The 16,649-nt window shown below is 47.5% G+C and overlaps 1 protein-coding gene and 1 pseudogene across 2 annotated transcripts in view; one reads left to right on the plus strand and one right to left on the minus strand.

The window, feature by feature from the left end:
* LOC147453124 (isocitrate dehydrogenase [NADP]-like) overlaps positions 1-16,423 on the plus strand; it is a 96,056-nt gene extending 79,633 nt beyond the window's left edge. The window contains exons 9-15 of one of the 2 annotated variants that reach the window (XM_086518607.1): positions 2,557-2,660; positions 2,775-2,843; positions 2,926-3,041; positions 3,125-3,159; positions 15,425-15,518; positions 15,808-15,930; positions 16,013-16,423. In XM_086518607.1, coding sequence (XP_086374733.1) covers positions 2,557-2,660; positions 2,775-2,843; positions 2,926-3,041; positions 3,125-3,159; positions 15,425-15,518; positions 15,808-15,896 — 507 coding nt within the window. In that variant the 3' untranslated portion in view covers positions 15,897-15,930; positions 16,013-16,423. Of the gene's footprint in view, positions 1-2,556; positions 2,661-2,774; positions 2,844-2,925; positions 3,042-3,124; positions 3,160-15,375; positions 15,519-15,807; positions 15,931-16,012 lie in introns of both variants that reach the window. The other variant, XM_086518606.1, reaches the window with a different exon arrangement.
* Positions 1,389-12,642, minus strand: LOC147453126 (uncharacterized; annotated as a pseudogene).
* Positions 16,424-16,649: the final 226 nt, after the last annotated feature.

Raw genomic sequence — 16,649 nt, forward strand, 5'->3', positions numbered from 1 at the left:
TAATAAGAGTGGGTGTACAAGGAGCTTCCTTACCTTTCCCTTTCTTGGCGACCTCAATCCATTTTTTGGCCTCCTCTACTTTCTTTTGTGTTGCGGAGATGACCGCAGACGATGACTTCTGCTCCTCATCTTCCTTGATAACCCGTATTTCTTCTCTCATGGTATTCAATTCTTCCATCATGGATGGCTAAATTTCGCCTTCTTCGAGCCGCCCACTTTTTGCTGCAAGAAGTTCACCTTGGAGAGTTTGGATTGTGGTTTCTTGTGAAGCCACTTGCTCTTCGACGCAAGAAATCTTTCACATAGGTTCCTCTTCTCCTCTTTACATTCCTCCATCTTTCGAAGAAAGGTTGCATCCATCTCTTTCTTCCACTCCTTCACTTCAGCCTCAAGTGTTGATATTCGCTTGTTGGTGATCGAGAACTTCTGTTGAGAGGGAGGCGGGCTTTAGCCACTGGGGAGTCCATGTGAAAGGTGTCAATGGGTAGCCCAATGGAGAGAGACCATGGCGTGGAAGCGGGAGGCAGCTCAAAGGGGGGGGGGGGGGGGGGGGGGGGGGTTGGAATAAGCGTGAGGGGCTGGCGGGGGTGGCGCAAAGGGGGGGGGGGGGGGGGGGGGCTGGCAGCAGTAGGAGAGAGAGAGAGAGAGAGAGAGAGAGATGATGATGAAATGAAATGAAGTGATATATTAACGTCTTTAAAAGGCCAAAATCATAAATGACCTATGAGACCAATCCGTTACAAACCGGTGAATCTGATACCATGTCTGGGTACAAAGGAGAAGTACATAGAAGAGATACTATGAATTTTAAAGTGCTAGCTAGAACTGTGGGGTATATGTCAATGGGTAGCCCAATGGAGGGAGACCATGTAAATGGGCAACCCAATGGAGTGAGACCATGGCGTGGAGCTCAAACGAGGGGGGGGGGGGTAGAATAAGCGCGAAGGGTTGGCGGGTGGCACGAAGGGGGGGGCTGGTAGTAGAGAGAGAGAGAGAGAGAGAGAGAGAGAGAGAGAGAGAGAGAGAGAGAGAGAGAGAAGAGAAGAAGAAGAAGAAGACGAGAGTTTTAACGTCGTAGGAAACTATCCCAAGAGACCTTAAATATCTAGCCGACGAGGAGTTGAACTCAAGGCCTGTTATTCAAGAGGGAAATGGCATAACCAATCTACCACACTTGGGTGATAGAAAGGTTATACCATTTTCCTCTTTTTATTAGCACACACGCACACACCCAAGAAGAAGAGAGTTTTAACGTCGTAGGAAACTATCCCAAGAGACCTTAAAGATCTAGCCGACGAGGAAATGAAATGAAGTGATATATTAACGTCTTCAAAAGGCCAAAATCATAAATGACCTATGAGACCAATCCGTTACAAACTGGTGAAAATCTGATACCATGTCTAGGTACAAAAGAGAGGTACATAGAAGAGATACTATGAATCTCAAAGTGCTAGCTGGAACTATGTGGGGTAAATATGGGTGCCCAAAATGAGAGGGTGATATAGTGGGTGGTGAATCCATCCTCATCTGCACTCTGGATGTCGAGCCAGTATTGCTCGAATCCTCTGCTGTAGTCTCTGTCGATGCTGTGAAACTCCTCTCCTCAGTCCTAGGCGTCTCGATCTCCGTAGCTCCAATGCTCAGTCAATAAGGCTACCGCGGGTGTGAGTATGAGCTGAGCTTTGCAGTGGTGGCTGCTCCTCTATCTGTCCGGTGCCTGGTGTGAAGAAATCAGTAATCTGTCTTTGGGATTCTCTCTCTGCAAATCTCTTCAGTAAACTGTCTCTGTGTCTCTGTAACTCAAGTAGATATAGGCTAAGACATCTCTGGTCCTGATAGCTCATGACTCTGGAGAAAGGTCCGAAGCCTTCTCTGAATAGACAGTGGAAGCGGCCTCGTATCTTGTAATACATTGTGCACTGACATATATGATGCATCTCCATTTCAGCATATTCTGCTGGCTGCTGGGGTATCCCTTTGAACCTACCAGTCTCGATCTCAAGCTGGTGTAAGGATGTCCGTATCTAACCAATGGCACACCGTAACCCATGAGAGAGATGTGTATCTATATAGTTGGGTCGAATCACAAACCCATCCTGTGTGAGTTGGAGAAGATGCTCTCTATAGAAAGCCATCTTCGTGCCCAACTCCTGCATCGGCTCTATCCATGTCCTCCTGGTGTCCAGCTGGGTGAGGTTTTGGTGAATGATGTAATCTCCACCCGTGGAAGAGACAACGATGGTGCATCAACTTTCAAGGGAGTACTGGAAGGGAGCTAATTTGTCCATGTTGAAGCCATGTATCTGGAACCATGATGACATCTGTGCATACCATGGATATGGGTGTTTCCACATTATGCATACATGTTTCTTGCGCTTAGGTGTTCCCACTTCAAGTGTACATGTCTATTCCACACTAGACACAGTCTCTGCAATTCTCTTTCTGAAATGCTTCCGGGGCAGGGGGGGGGGGGGGGGGGGGGGAGAGAGAGAGAGAGAGAGAGAGAGAGAGAGAGAGAGAGAGAGAGATTTTCTAAGTAGTGATGATTCTTTGCAGTCAATCAGAGCTTTCGCTCAATCCTCAATGTCAATGGCGTGTCAAAAGAAATGGCCTCTTTATTTGAGCACAAAGAATACCATCCTGAAAAAATATGATGGAAGGCATGATTCATTTTTTCTATTGCAACTTCTTTTCCCACTAGCTTTCAAGTTCTCAGTTTTTGCTCGTCATGCCAAAAGAAAGTATTTAACTGCTCTGTATTACTTTTGCTACAGATTCAAGGACATATTTCAAGAAGTCTATGAATCAGAGTGGAAATCCAAATTTGAAGAAGCTGGCATATGGTGCTTTCAGATCTTGATTCTGATTTGAATGGTTTATCTAATAATTAACATCAGCATTATATTTTCTACTGAATTGCTACAGGTATGAGCATAGACTCATTGATGATATGGTTGCTTATGCTGTAAAGAGCGAAGGAGGTTATGTTTGGGCCTGTAAAAACTATGATGGTGACGTTCAGAGTGACTTTTTGGCACAAGGTTGTATCTATTTGTAAGATTTGATTCTCAAATTCGAGCTACAAATTCGGATGGAACTTATTTTGTGCTTGTTTGTTTTTCAGGGTTTGGATCGTTGGGTTTAATGACATCTGTCCTAGTACTCTCTCTCTCTCTCTCTCTCTCTCTCTCTCTCTCTCTCTCTCTCTCTCTGTGTGTGTGTGCGCAAAAAGTGGGGCTTGTGACTTTGCATTACATAAAATTGACCATAGGTCCATATACAAGAGATATGGGAAAAACCCAGAAAGCTATACAATAAGATCATGGGGAAAAATCGCAAACGAACCACATGATACATCGATGGATAAAGATACTCTAATCAAGAAGTAATAATGAAGCTCTCTGGCTGATAAGCCTTCACAAATCTGCCAAAAGCTCTGTCCGCTGGGGCGATGTAGCGAAAACCAAGGCGATGTCCAGAGCCAGCTATGTGACTGATATATAGTATCCTCTGTAAAGGCCTCCTGTAGCAGCTCACAAAAGCCAAAGGACTGTGACCCCTAGACTATGCCTCCAAAATCTTCCGCATCCACTCTAGCATTTCCTAATGTGTATATACCCCAAAAAAATATGCAGACCTATGGCACAGCCATACCGTTAAAGAGGTAGGAGGGACCCAATCGTCATTCACCACAAAAGTCAAGGGAAAGTGCCAAGATGCACATCTCTCTGATCAAAACAACTTTCCTAAGGCCTCACTAAACTAGCTCTCAACATACCACTCACTCATTCATGCATACATAAGCATAGGAATTTGTGTGCACGCACATGTATGTACATGCTTACATGCAAATAAAGACACACACACACACACACACACACACACACACACACACACACACACACACACAGATAGATTAGTGTGTGTGTGTGTGTAGAGAGAGAGAGAGAGAGAGAGAGAGAGAGAGAGAGAGAGAGAGAGATTGACTTATCATCCATGGGGATCAGATATGACCCATGGGACCGAAGACAAAACATTACAACGGTTGCTTTAGGAATAAGCATAGGTACATATGAGTTAAGGACTGAGGGTCTATCAAGAAGGTAATGGAAGAGAAAAGGGACAAAATCTAAGGGGGGTCGGGTGGAGGGGGAGCCAGTTTGGGAGTTCGGAACTCTCGGATGACGGCTTTACCACCTCAGTAGACTGCCCATTTACCTTGTTTGCAGGCTTCGTGACTCTTCTTGAGCTCACTTGCTTTGGCCTTGAGTTGATTTGGAGTCAATTCTTTGGCAATCCAAAACTTTTTTCCGTTGAGGAGACGAGACTTGCATAGTAGCTTCCACCGCTCTTCCTTGTCCTTGAGAGTGAGGATACAATGCTCGGGTGGTACCTTTCTATGCGTGTCATTGATCCGAGAGAGGTTCTCTGGCTTGATATTCCCTGGTTGGAGTATATCATTGAGCTTGGAGATTGCTTCTTCAAGAGTGTCCTCATCTGTGCACCATGGTGAGTCGAGCTCCCCAATCCTGACCTTGAGGCCACGGTATTCCTGTAGCTGGTTTTCTTGTAATGCTGCCCGAATTTTGTTGTCAATCTTTTTATGTGTTGCTGTGGACTTCTTTTTGGGCTGCTTTGACTGTTTCAGTGAGCGAGTCTTCGACCAAGTTTGCTTTCGCAAGTAGGGCCTGGCTCTCTTCTTCTTTCGCTTCCTCAAGCTTGCACAAGGGTTGCTTGAGTGGAGTGTTCTCCTCGATGAGGTCTTGAATCCGGGCCTCTAGGGCTGCAATCCTCGCATCTTGATGGGCGGCAGGGTCCTTTGGCTCAGCTGCCACCGCAAGAAAAGACTTGCGGGTGCGGGATATTGGTGTAGACATCATCCTCTTGAAGGGTGGGAAAGCACCCTTACTTGTTGGCTTAAGGTTGTAAACTTGAGGAGTCTGCAGAGATTCTACTCGTGCGGGCACCCATGCTACCAGTAAAAACCCACAGCTACGTGGGCACCCATCTTGAGTGGCGGGGTTGCAGGGCAGCCGGGCAATGAAGCAGCGTTAGCCTTCTCAAGCGGCAAGGCTGCAGGGCAACGGTGCAATGAAGAGTCCGTTGTGGCATTGCTGGAGCTGATGCTTGTTGTGGGGCAAGGCTATGTCTTAACGACCCCCCACAAGGCCACCCTCTCCCGGAGAGGGAGAGAGAGAGAGAGAGAGAGAGAGAGACAGAAGAAGAAGAAGAAGAAGAAGAGAGTTTTAACGTTGTAGGAAACTATCACACACAGAGAGAGAGAGAGAGAGAGAGAGAGAGAGAGAGAGAGAGAGAGAGAAATGAAATGATACATTAACGTCTACAGAAGGCCAAAGTGACCTATGAGACCAAAAAAGTTACAAGTGGTGAATCTAGTACAATGATTGAGTACAACTAAAAAAGAGGGAGGGAGGGCGGGGGGGGGAGAAAGCTGATACAATGGTATAATGGGTGGGCAAAGAGAGAGAGAGAGCATAGTTACAGGGGACGGGGGGGGACGGGCCCTAGGGCCGGGGGACGGCCGTAATCGGGCCGGGAACGGCTGGGAACGCCGAGGGACGGACGGAAAACGGGCCGGACGGGCGGGTCGCAGGGGGAACGGACCGGGGTCGGACGGACCGGACGGGGACGGCAGGAGTCAGCCGGGGTCGGACCGGAACAGATTCAAAAAAATGGCCGTTTTTGACCGTTTGCAACGGCTCTGTGCAGCCCCAACTGCCATATTTTTTAAGCCTTGGCCCTTGGGAGGCTATAAAAGGCTCCCTTGGGCCTCTTAATACTCATAGTCTCAATGCTCAATGCTCGTTCCATTTCCCTCAAGCTCAAGGCTCAAGCTCATTCCATTTCCCTCAAGCTCAAGGCTCAAGTTTGAACTTTGAAGCTCTCCTCTTCCTCGTCTACCCACTTTGAAGCTCTCCTTTACTCTCTCTCCACACAAGCTCTCCTCTAACCCTTCTAACTTCTAAGCTCTACTCTCTCGAGTCTCTCCACCATCATGTCATCTCAAGCCAACTCCACTTCTCAAGCCGCTTCTTCTCGAAGGAGGCCCGCCGTGCGTGGTCGTGGTGGGATGAAGTCGACTTTAGCTCGCGTGGCAAAGGTGGCGGTGCAAGACCATGGACGTGCAAGCTATGTCCATACAAGAGATCGGGTGGTTCAAACAAAGTGCGAGCCCATCTTCTTCATGAACCCGGTCACGAGGTGAAGTTTTGCCCTCATGTAGCTCCCGAGAAGAGGTTGGATCTTCTTGAGAAGCTCACGGTGTATGAGGTTGCGGAAGCGGCCAAGAGGGGCCGTTTTGTTGCCGTTGATCCCTCCGCCACGGCGACACCGCGAGAGCAAAGGGAAGCCAACCTTGACGACATCTCTCGAACCTTCAAGAGCCATGGATCTACACCGTCCTCTTCCCTTCCGCATCGCCAAACCACTCTCAACGAAAATTGGAATCCTAAATTGAATGAAGAGGTGGATAGGTCGGTTGCCCGATTCTTCTTCCACGACCACATTGCCTTCCATGCTTCGCGGTGAGTTTCCCTTGGCATATGCACATTGCAATCTTCCATTTTGTATTCATAATGGGTTATAATTTCTCGACTCTCCATACTAACGCAACATGCTCTATTTTGTGTGGATAGGTCTCCATACTTTCGAACCATGGTTACGAAAATAGGGGAATATGGCTCCTCTTATGTGCCACCTTCATCGGAGAGGCTTCGCACCACCCTCCTTGACAAAGAGAAGCTTGCCGTGGAGCAAGCGGCCCAAGCAACAAAGGATTTGTGGGAGACCAATGGCGTCTCTCTTCTTGTAGATGGATGGAGCGACACCCGCAAGCGGTCCATCCACGGGGTGGTGGCCTACTCTCGGGGGGAGATGTACTTCGTGGAGTCACATGATGCATCCGATAGTGGCAAGGCCGCCGAGATGCTTGCTGCGGAGTGGACAAGCACCATAGAGATCACCGGCCCGGAGAATGTCCTTTGTATGGTTGCAGATGGAGAGGCATCAAATAGGGCAGCCGGAGCTATCATTGAGGGCATGTATCCCAGCATCCATGTCACATTTTGCATGGCGCATTGCCTCAATAACCTCCCAAGGACATAGGGAACTTGTCATGGATTTCACCCACCATTGGTGACGCCTCTCGAATTGTCTCCTTTGTGCTCAACCATCAAAAAGTGCGCCATGAATTCTCAAAGAGGAGCCACTTGTCTTTGCTCAAATATTCAGAGACAAGATTTGCATTCAATTGGCTTATGCTAGGCCGCTTGTCTACATATGGCGGAGCCTTAAGGGGCCTCTTTCTCAGTGATGAGTTCCAGGCCATGCCGGAGTCTACATCAGCAGTAGGATTGAAATGCCGAGAATGGGCCGACGACGCCGCTTGGTGGGAGGAGGTGAAGACTCTTGACGCCATGGTCAAGCCTATTCTACACCTACTTTGAGTGGTGGATGGCTTGCAGCCATGTATTGGCAAAGTCTACGAAGCCATGGATCGAATGATAGAGGCACTTGAGAAGCTTGTGCCTGACCCTGTTCAGTATGCGGAGATTCATGGCTTGTGTGAGTCGAGGTGGAATGGATACTACTCTTTACTTCATGCGGCAGCTTATGTGCTTGACCCTGAGTTTCAAGGAAGACGCAAAGAGACCGACAAGGAGGTGAGCAAAGGATGGCGGCTTGCATTGGAGTGCCTTGAGCCTAGCAGCGACATTAGGCGCAAGATTAGAGACGAGCTACTCAACTACAGGCAAAAGAAGGGCTCCTATGGATGTGTAGATGCACAGCTTGATCGCAACAAGATTGGCTCGGTTTTGTGGTGGGAGGACTATGGAGGAGATGGCCCACATTTGCAGCGCTTGGCTGTTCGTGTCCTTAGCCAAGCATGTACCACTAGTTTCTTGGAGCAACTATGGAGTGTGTACAGCCACATTGCCTCTAAGAAGAGGAATCGCCTTGGGGTTCAGAGGGCCAATGATTTGGTGTTTGTGAGCGCTAACTTGCGCATGCTTGCCAAGAGCGTCACACACAAGGCAGATCCTTTCACTGAGTGGGAGATGGCACAAGAGAATCCATCTATGGCCAATACTCTTTTGGAGGAGCTAGAGGAGGATTTCGAGCCTCAATGCGAGCCTCCCGAGCTGGAGCCCTCATACGTCACTGACGACCTCGACTACGACGACGATGTGGAGATTCAGTAGGTGAGCATTTCTTGAGTTTGATGATCATTGATCACTCGACTCTCGAGTCTAGACTCTTGAGTCTACGACTCTACCTACTACATAGCCCTTTGTACTTTTTGTTATCCTTGAGGCCTCAGGCTTGTCCTAAGTCCTTTAGGCTTTTTGACTCTTGAGCCCTTGTGGCATGCACTTCTCATTTTGTATCCATCGATCATCGATGTTTATTAGCACATTTCAGCCTATATGACTCGTGTTCTTTGGTCTATTTAGTGTAAATTTATGGTCAAAGTGATGCTCTATGTGTGTGGCATGTGTGTAGGTCAAAAAATGCCAAAAAAACTCTCTTTTTTTTTTGCCGTTCCGACCCCCGTCCCCGTTTCCTGACTTTTGCCGTCCCGACCCCGAACCGCCGTCCCATGTAACTATGAGAGAGAGAGAGAGAGAGAGAGAGAGAGAGAGAGAGAGAGAGAGAGAGAGAGAGAGAGAGAGAGAGAGAGAAGAAGAGTATTTTAACGTCGTAGGAAACTATCCCAAGAGACCTTAAAGAAGAGTTGAACTCAAGACCTGTTATTCAAGAGGGAAATGGCGAGAGAGAGAGAGAGAGAGAGAGAGAGAGAGAAGAGAGAGAGAGAGAGAGAGAGAGAGAGAGAGAGAGAGAAATGAAATGAAATGATATATTAACGTCTTTAAAAGGCCAAAATGACCTATGAGACCATCAGATACAAAGTGGTGAGTCTAATACAATGTCTGAAGTACAAGGACAAAAAGTACTGAAAGTAAAAATGAAAACTGAAAATGAAGTGTGAAATGTGAAAATGAATGTGAAATGTGAAAATGTAGCATAGGCCCTCAATGCCAATCTGGGTGTCGTGCTAGAATGCCTCTGATCCTCTGCTGGAGTCTCCGCCGATGGAGTGTGCTCCTGTGTCTCGGTTGTGGTTGTCTCGATCTCCCTAGCTCAGTCGCCCTGTCAATGAGGGTGCCTCTGGTATGAATGCGGGTACCACCCTGTGCTGGTGGTTGGTCTCCTGGCTCCCTCGATCCAAAGAAGTCTGTGATCTGTCTCTGTGACTGTCGTACTCCATGTCTTATCAATAGACTATCTCTATGTCGGTGTAACTCAAGTAGATATAAGCCAAGGCATCTCTGATCCTGGTACCTCATGACTCTAGCCAGGGGTCCAAAACCCTCCCTGAATAAGCAATGGAAGCGCCCTCGTATCTCATAATACACAGTGCAGTGGCATATGTAGTGTAGCTCTGTCTCTGGCTCTCTACCGCATAGTTGGCATATCCTAGACTCCGGTGGTATCCCTCTGAATCTACCGTCTCAATCTCCAGCTGGTGTGAGGATGTGCGAATTTGACCAATAGCACATTGTAGACCATGAGACAAATGAGTGTCCATGTAGCTCGGACGAGTCACAAACCCATCTCCCGAAAGTTGGAGAAGATGCTCTTTGTAGAAAGCCATCTTCGTGCCCAACTCCTGCATCGGCTCTACCCATGTCCTCCTGGTGTCCAACTGTATAAGATCCTGACGAATGAGTCTAGTGATCTCCGTCTGAGTGACTGGCAGGGAGGGTGCATCCAGGGAATACTGAAAAGGAGGCAATCTATCCATGTTGAGACCATGCCTCTGAAACCATGAGGTCATTTGCGCATACCAACATGATGCGTCTCCCTGCATCGCTAACTGTCTAGAGGACTCAAGAGCCAATCTAGAATATCTGCCTCTATGTGTATCCCATAGATTGTGCATAAAGGACACTGATCTGGTAAGAGCCTCGATCTCTATAGGAGGGGCGGCTACCTCCGCTCGAATAATCGCATGTGGTACGGAGGCCTTGGCTCTAATCATCCGGGATATCATAAATACCAAGGGTCTTTCCATGTTCCTCCAACTGTCATGATTCACAGATGGTCCCCAAACGTGGACCCCATAAAGCATAGCTGAAGCAACCAAAGTATCAAAGAGCCATAGCTTTGTTCGTGGTTCTTGAAATTGAACCTGCGAACACATCCTCTCTAGCCCTCCCAAGGCCGCATAGGCTTTGGACAGTCTAGTCTCTGCTGCTCTCCTCAGAGTAAACCTCGGTCCCGTGAATACCACCCCCAGATATGTATATTCATCTGCGTACTCCACAGTGTCCTGACCATATACGAGTGTAGGTGCCGATCTCTTGACCCACTGTGATGTGGTGTTAAACACCATAACCTTGGTTTTACCAAGGTTCACAGACAGTCCACTATCCTCTGCAAAGTTGTGCAATGTATCCAACTGTCTCTGCATGCCTGCGACTCTGATATTAACACAATATCATCAGCATATAATAATAGAGGGATCCATGTCCCTACTAGTTGAGCGCCTCTGTCACCCTCTCTGTCAATGTAGTCAGAGACCTCATCTACATACATACCAAAAAGTGTAGGGGACAAAGGACACCCCTGTTTCACTCCAATAGTGGAATGAACAATGTCAGAAATCCCCTCAAGGGTGCATACCTGGCCAGTCACTGAGCCGTATAAAGCCATGATCCCCCATATGATCTCTGCGGGTACTCCCAATTGTAGTAACCTGTGCATCAATCTTGCCCTCGGCATTGTGTCAAATGCTTTGCGGAAGTCCACAAAGCAACAATACATCCGTCTCCCATGTGCCCGATCCTCCTCAATAATGGCTCTGAGTGTAAGAATATGGTCCAAAGTGGAGAAACCCCTCCTGAATCCAGCCTGTCCTGCTACTCGTATGCCCTCACTTTCTGCCCATTTACTCAGTTGCTGTTCAAGAATGGATGCATACAACCGTGCCAATGTGTGCCCTATCATAATAGTTCGGTAGTTCCCTTGCACCGTGGGGTTCCCTGCCTTGAAGAGAGGTACAATTGTAGATAACCTCCAAGACTCGGGTAGTCCCTCACACATGACACGGTTAAACAACCGTGCAAGAACCTCTGACAGAAAATCTCTAGCATGTATCAAGTGCTCTGCCACCAAACCATCATGATCATATGCTCGCCTAGTCCTCATCCTGTTAATGGCGTCCTTCACCATCTCAGTGGTAAAGAAGGTACTAGTGGCTGGACATGGCTCTAGAGGGTCTGGTAATGGTGGTTGCCCAGGTATTGTATATAATGATGCTGCATACTGACCCCAAATCTCGAGAGAAGTAATCACTGGAGGAGGTGAGTGCTCATGGAAGAGACGCCAGGCCTCACCTGAATCTCGACTCAAAAAGAGCTGATACAAATCATGTTCCATCTGGGCTAAGAAGGCCCGCTTCTTCCATCGCACTAAACGCCGAAGGGCAATCCGAGACTGTCTATATGTAATGACTCCAAGTATAAGCTCGCTTTGAATCTGAACTCTCATCTCTCTGCACTCCTCATCATACCAACTATTCTGAGGCATGTTCCCAGAACGTCTTCTCTGATCTGGTTGAGTGTGTGGGTATGCCTCTGCTGCTGCCCCATGCAAGATCTCCGTCAATAAAGTGGGGATCTCCTCCACGGTATATACAGGCTCGGCTGTCCACATCCGTCTGTAAATCTCTTCCACATAAACTGAGTCCGTCTCTGGTGTAAAAGTATACCGTGTGTGTGCAATCCTCCGTGGTGTCTGAGAGGCACTATACTGGAAAGAGACTGAAAAAGTCAGGAGAGCATGGTCCACTGCTACTCCAACAGGCCTAGGACCCACACTGAGATCTTGAATATTAGAGATGAAGCTCGGTGAAGTCATGACATAGTCCACTGTACTGGCTCCATGTCTGTGTGGAAAGCATGTGAATCCCCCAGACGAAGGAAAAAACTCTAGACCATTAAGTATGGCCAAACCATGCGTAGTAGTCATCTCCATGAGATATCTCCCATACTCTGTGTGCTCTCTATCCTGTGAGTGTCTATCAAGCCCCATCCCCGATATATCCATCTCTCTAAGCATCTCCTCCGAGGTATCATAAAATACCGTTTGGGAGTTGGCCGTCCTGGCATTAAAGTCTCCCAAGAGAATGATATCTCCATCTCTAGAGAACTCCCATATGTCATCATCAAGTATAGAGAAAGGGGATTGCCCTCTAGGTGAGGTATAGACTGATGTGCTAGGGGGAAAGTAACATATAGCAATGTATAAGAATCTGCTTGTCTCAACTCTCAGTCTCACCCACATGTATCTCGCCTGGTCATCTCTCCGGACAATCTGTAATAGCGGCTGCAACTCCTCTTTGAATAAGACTGCTACCCCTCCTAAACCTCGACTCCCATGCTGGGATCTAGGGTCTGGCCGACAAGCAGTTTCCCATAAATAACCAGTCACACTTGGCATCAACTGTCCAGATTTCTGATGTGTCTCTGAGTAAAAGACAATGTCTCTATCTCTGAAGCTATCCTCAAAAGCACCCACATCCAGCCTATATGATCCATTGCAATTCCAGGCCGCCATCCGGAGTGTGGTCCCATATGTCTCGCACCGTCATGTTGTGCGTCTTTCCAAAACCACTACTTTCCCTCCTCTATAAAAGGCAATTTTCCCCTTCTCCCTTGCTGCCTTGATCTCTGGCATCAACTCTTGCATATGTGCTATTTGTGCTAAAGTAAGGTCATCCCCCATAAATATTCCAGTTGTCTTAAGTGCTGGTCTCTTCTTCAGGAATTCCTTCCTTGTGTCCAAAGTCGGGAAACGCAAAATAAGTGCTCTCTCTTTGACGTTTCCCTTCCCATCCACTCCCTTCTTTCCTACTCTCCAAGCACCTGTGTGCATAGGTTCCGGGATGCCCATGCGCTGCAAGAGTTCCTTCACTTGGTCTTCTACATTTTCAGTGTCTTTGATACCAGTAATATGCACATGGAGGGCTCTAGTCCTCCTCTTCTGCTCCTCCTCAATGGTCATATTGATGATGGTAGAAGTCTGTGCGGCTTCTAGCATCCGGCCCTTCCCTTTCTTTGCACCTTCAATCCATTTTTCTGCTTCGTCAACTTTCTCCTGTGTTTTACAAAGGCGCTCCGCCCATGAGGAAGCCTCTTTCGAGTTTTGTTCTTCCCCTTCGCGCAGAGTTTTCACCTGCTCCTTAATATCTTTGAGCTCCTTTAACATCGAGGGCTGATTTTCCCCCTCTGTTTTGGGCATAATTTTGCAAGCTGCAAGTTCCCCTTTAAGCTCTTCAATCACTGCATCTTTTTCCTTCATGCACTTTTCCACATTGGTTTTCCAAGATGCGAAGCTTACAATTGCCTCATCCAACTTTTTCTGCATAATACATTCCATTACATTTACTTATGCCTGCATTAGAGCCTACATCTCTCCTTTCACAGATAGATACATCTCATCATGTTTTCGAAGCATCGCATTATCCAATTCTTTCCTCATATCTGCATACATAGAATTTTTATAACTCTCTGCGTTTGCGTACATCTCTTTCCTGATGTCATCTCTCATAAAGCTGAGCTCAGATTTAATCATCACTTGAACCCTCTCTATCATTAAATCATCTTGGACTCTGACTGTTTTCCCTGCCCGTAGAGAGCTTGGCGAGAGTATACTATCTCTGTTCCTCCGCTTGAATGTTGCTTTCATTTTTTGTGGGGTGGTGAAGCCACTTGCATAAACATCCTCGGCTGGTTGGTCCATCCGAGAGAGAGAGAGAGAGAGAAGAACAAAGTAAGCTCTGAGCCAAGGCCCTCACCAGCAGAGGTCTCGCCTTCGCCCTGGTTGGCCTCATACTCGTCACCAAGCCCAGGTCTAGCAGCTCGCCCTTCGCACTTCGCCCTTCGTCCTTAGCTCAGCTCGTCCTTCGCCCCGAGAGAGAGAGAGACCAGCACGTGAAGCGACCGTGTTTGTAGGGAAGGGATGATGCGCTGCTGTGTCTACAGCGTGAGAGGCTCCTGTCTTCTCGCTCGTTGTAGGAGAGAGAGAATGCCTGCTCGTCCTGGGCTGACTGCTCGCTCCTCGTCCTGAGCTGCGCCCCTCGTCCTGAGCTGCCTGCTCACCACTCGTCCCTCGTCCTGGGCTGCCTGCTCGCCCCTCGTCCTCGTCCTCAGTCCAACCACAAGCGGTCCTCGTCGTGGACTGACTGCTCGCCTCTCGCCCCTCGTCCTGGACTGCCTGCTTGCCCCTCGTCCTCGTCCTCGTCCTCAGTCCGACCACAAGCGGTCCTCGTCCTGGGCTGACTGCTCACCCTGGCCCCTCGTCCTGGACTGCCTGCTCGCCACTCGCCCTTCGCCCCTCGCCCTTCGCCACCCTTGAGAGAGAGAGAGAGAGAGAGAGAGAGAGAGAGAGAGGCTGCTCTAAACTTCTCGTGCCATTCAAATGAAATGAAATGAATTGTTATATTAAACATCTTCAAAAGGCCAAAATGACCTATTAGACCAAATTGATACAATCCTTGTGGATCTAATCCAATGTCTGGGTACAAAAATAAAATGAAGTAAAGTGTAAGACTAAAACTAAAAGATTAAAACCGTCAGAGTAAAAATTATCATCATCATCGCCACTGCCCGAGGATGCCCAGCATCGGGCGTTGTCCAAGAAAGTATTGCATCGGTCGTTGAAGACCATGGTCGATGTCGGCCTCTGTAAATAGTCGTACTGGGCGTCTCCCATATCATGCTAGAATAGTCCTCATCCTCTGATGGAGCCTCCGTGGATGTCTTGGTCGCCCTCGTAGACGTGGGCATCTAGCTCTCCCGAGCCCAGTGGCTAATATACCTCTGGTATAAGTGGGATCTGAAGTCTGCTGTGCGTCATGCTCATTGGGCTGCTGAGTCCCTGCTCTAAAGAGGTCAGTGATCTCCCTCTGCGAATGTCTCCCACTGCCGGGTCTCCTCAAGAGACTCTCCCTGTGTCTGCGCAGCCCTAGCAAAAACAACCCAAGGCATCTCTGATCTTGATATCTCATGACTCTAGCCAACGGTCCAAAGCCCTCTCTGAATAGTCAATGAAAGCCAACATGAACTATGAAACCAAACTGGTACAATCCTGATGAATCTGATACAATGTCAGGGTACAAAATAAAATGAAATGGCTATTCTCAGAGAGAGAGAGAGAGAGAGAGAGAGAGAGAGAGAGAGAGAGAGAGAGAGAGAGTTTGTTACATAAGAACTGAATCATTCAGTTGCAAGTTGTACCATCTGGGCTGGGCCGTGTCGTGTGTGATTGTGTGCCCTTATTAACTTGTAGATGTGCCCTGATGGTAAAACAATCGAAGCTGAAGCTGCACATGGTACAGTCACTCGGCATTTTCGCGTATATCAAAAGGGAGGGGAAACCAGTACCAACAGTATCGCATCAATCTTTGCTTGGACGCGTGGTCTTGGGCATAGGTACTTAAAAATATCATTCTTGAATACAAAATAGCCTGAACAACTTGTATGTCTTTGCATATGCGCCAGAATGGTTATGTTGCATGTCTTTATACACAAATGAGTTAAGAGTGCATTGGCAATGTCTCTATGTTGTTGCACAGTTGAGCACAGTGAGGATTTGAAAAGGTTACCTTTTGTTCAATAACCTTCACCGTCAAAATGTGTATTAGAGGTCTCTTGAGGGCTCAATTTGAAACCTTCCAACTTCCTCAATAAAAGGCAGAGCTGAGATACTGTGGGTGTGCAGGGCAAAGCTTGATGATAATGAAAGGCTGCTCGATTTTGCACTCAAGTTGGAGGCTGCTTGTGTTGAGACAGTTGAATCAGGAAAAATGACGAAGGACCTAGCAATACTCAGTCATGGACCCAAGTAAGGTTCTTGCAGTAGCTTTCTCTATGTATTTTCTCTTTATCTTTTGGTCCATTCATGTGGAATTGACTGCCGTTTTTAGGGTGACAAGAGGCCAGTATCTCAGCACAGAGGAGTTCTTGGATGCTGTCTTAGAGTCTCTTCAAGCAAGACTACAAGTGTCCTCCAAACTATGATATAGGAGATGGAAAATTTTGTGTTTCACGTACAGCTTGCGGCTCATTTTGCATATAGAGAACCCGAAATAGAGACCAAAACCAAAAACACAAGCACACACATGCATGCCAGCGCTCATGCACATATACAGATGGTAGAAGTTGCCTCCCATATTGTGATGGTAAGGGCCCAATCCCATTTTGTTGGGGACTGATGACATTAGTGGGGATTTCACAATATTAAGTCATTAATGATGGCCATTGGGGTTCATGAATCTCTTGTTCAATGTTTTTACTTACTTATACTTCATAGTGGATCTTGCTTTTTCCTTCATGGACCTTTAAATGGCACAATGTTTTGAAAGGATTGTGCAATGATGGTATCATGCTTGTTCACTTTCTATCATGTTAATTGTGGGTGAGGGTTCAATAACCATTCACAGTGATGTAGTTATACAGGGCATTGGTTGTAGCACTAACACACACATACACATTTTTTCCCTTGGTAAATCACTTTTGAATTACTAGTGGGAAACCTCAAAATGAGGAAAACTGAGAGTTTTT

This window comes from Adiantum capillus-veneris, chromosome 8, assembly GCF_014529385.1.
Source record: "Adiantum capillus-veneris isolate H3 chromosome 8, ASM1452938v2, whole genome shotgun sequence".
In the NCBI taxonomy this organism is placed as follows: domain Eukaryota; kingdom Viridiplantae; phylum Streptophyta; class Polypodiopsida; order Polypodiales; family Pteridaceae; genus Adiantum; species Adiantum capillus-veneris.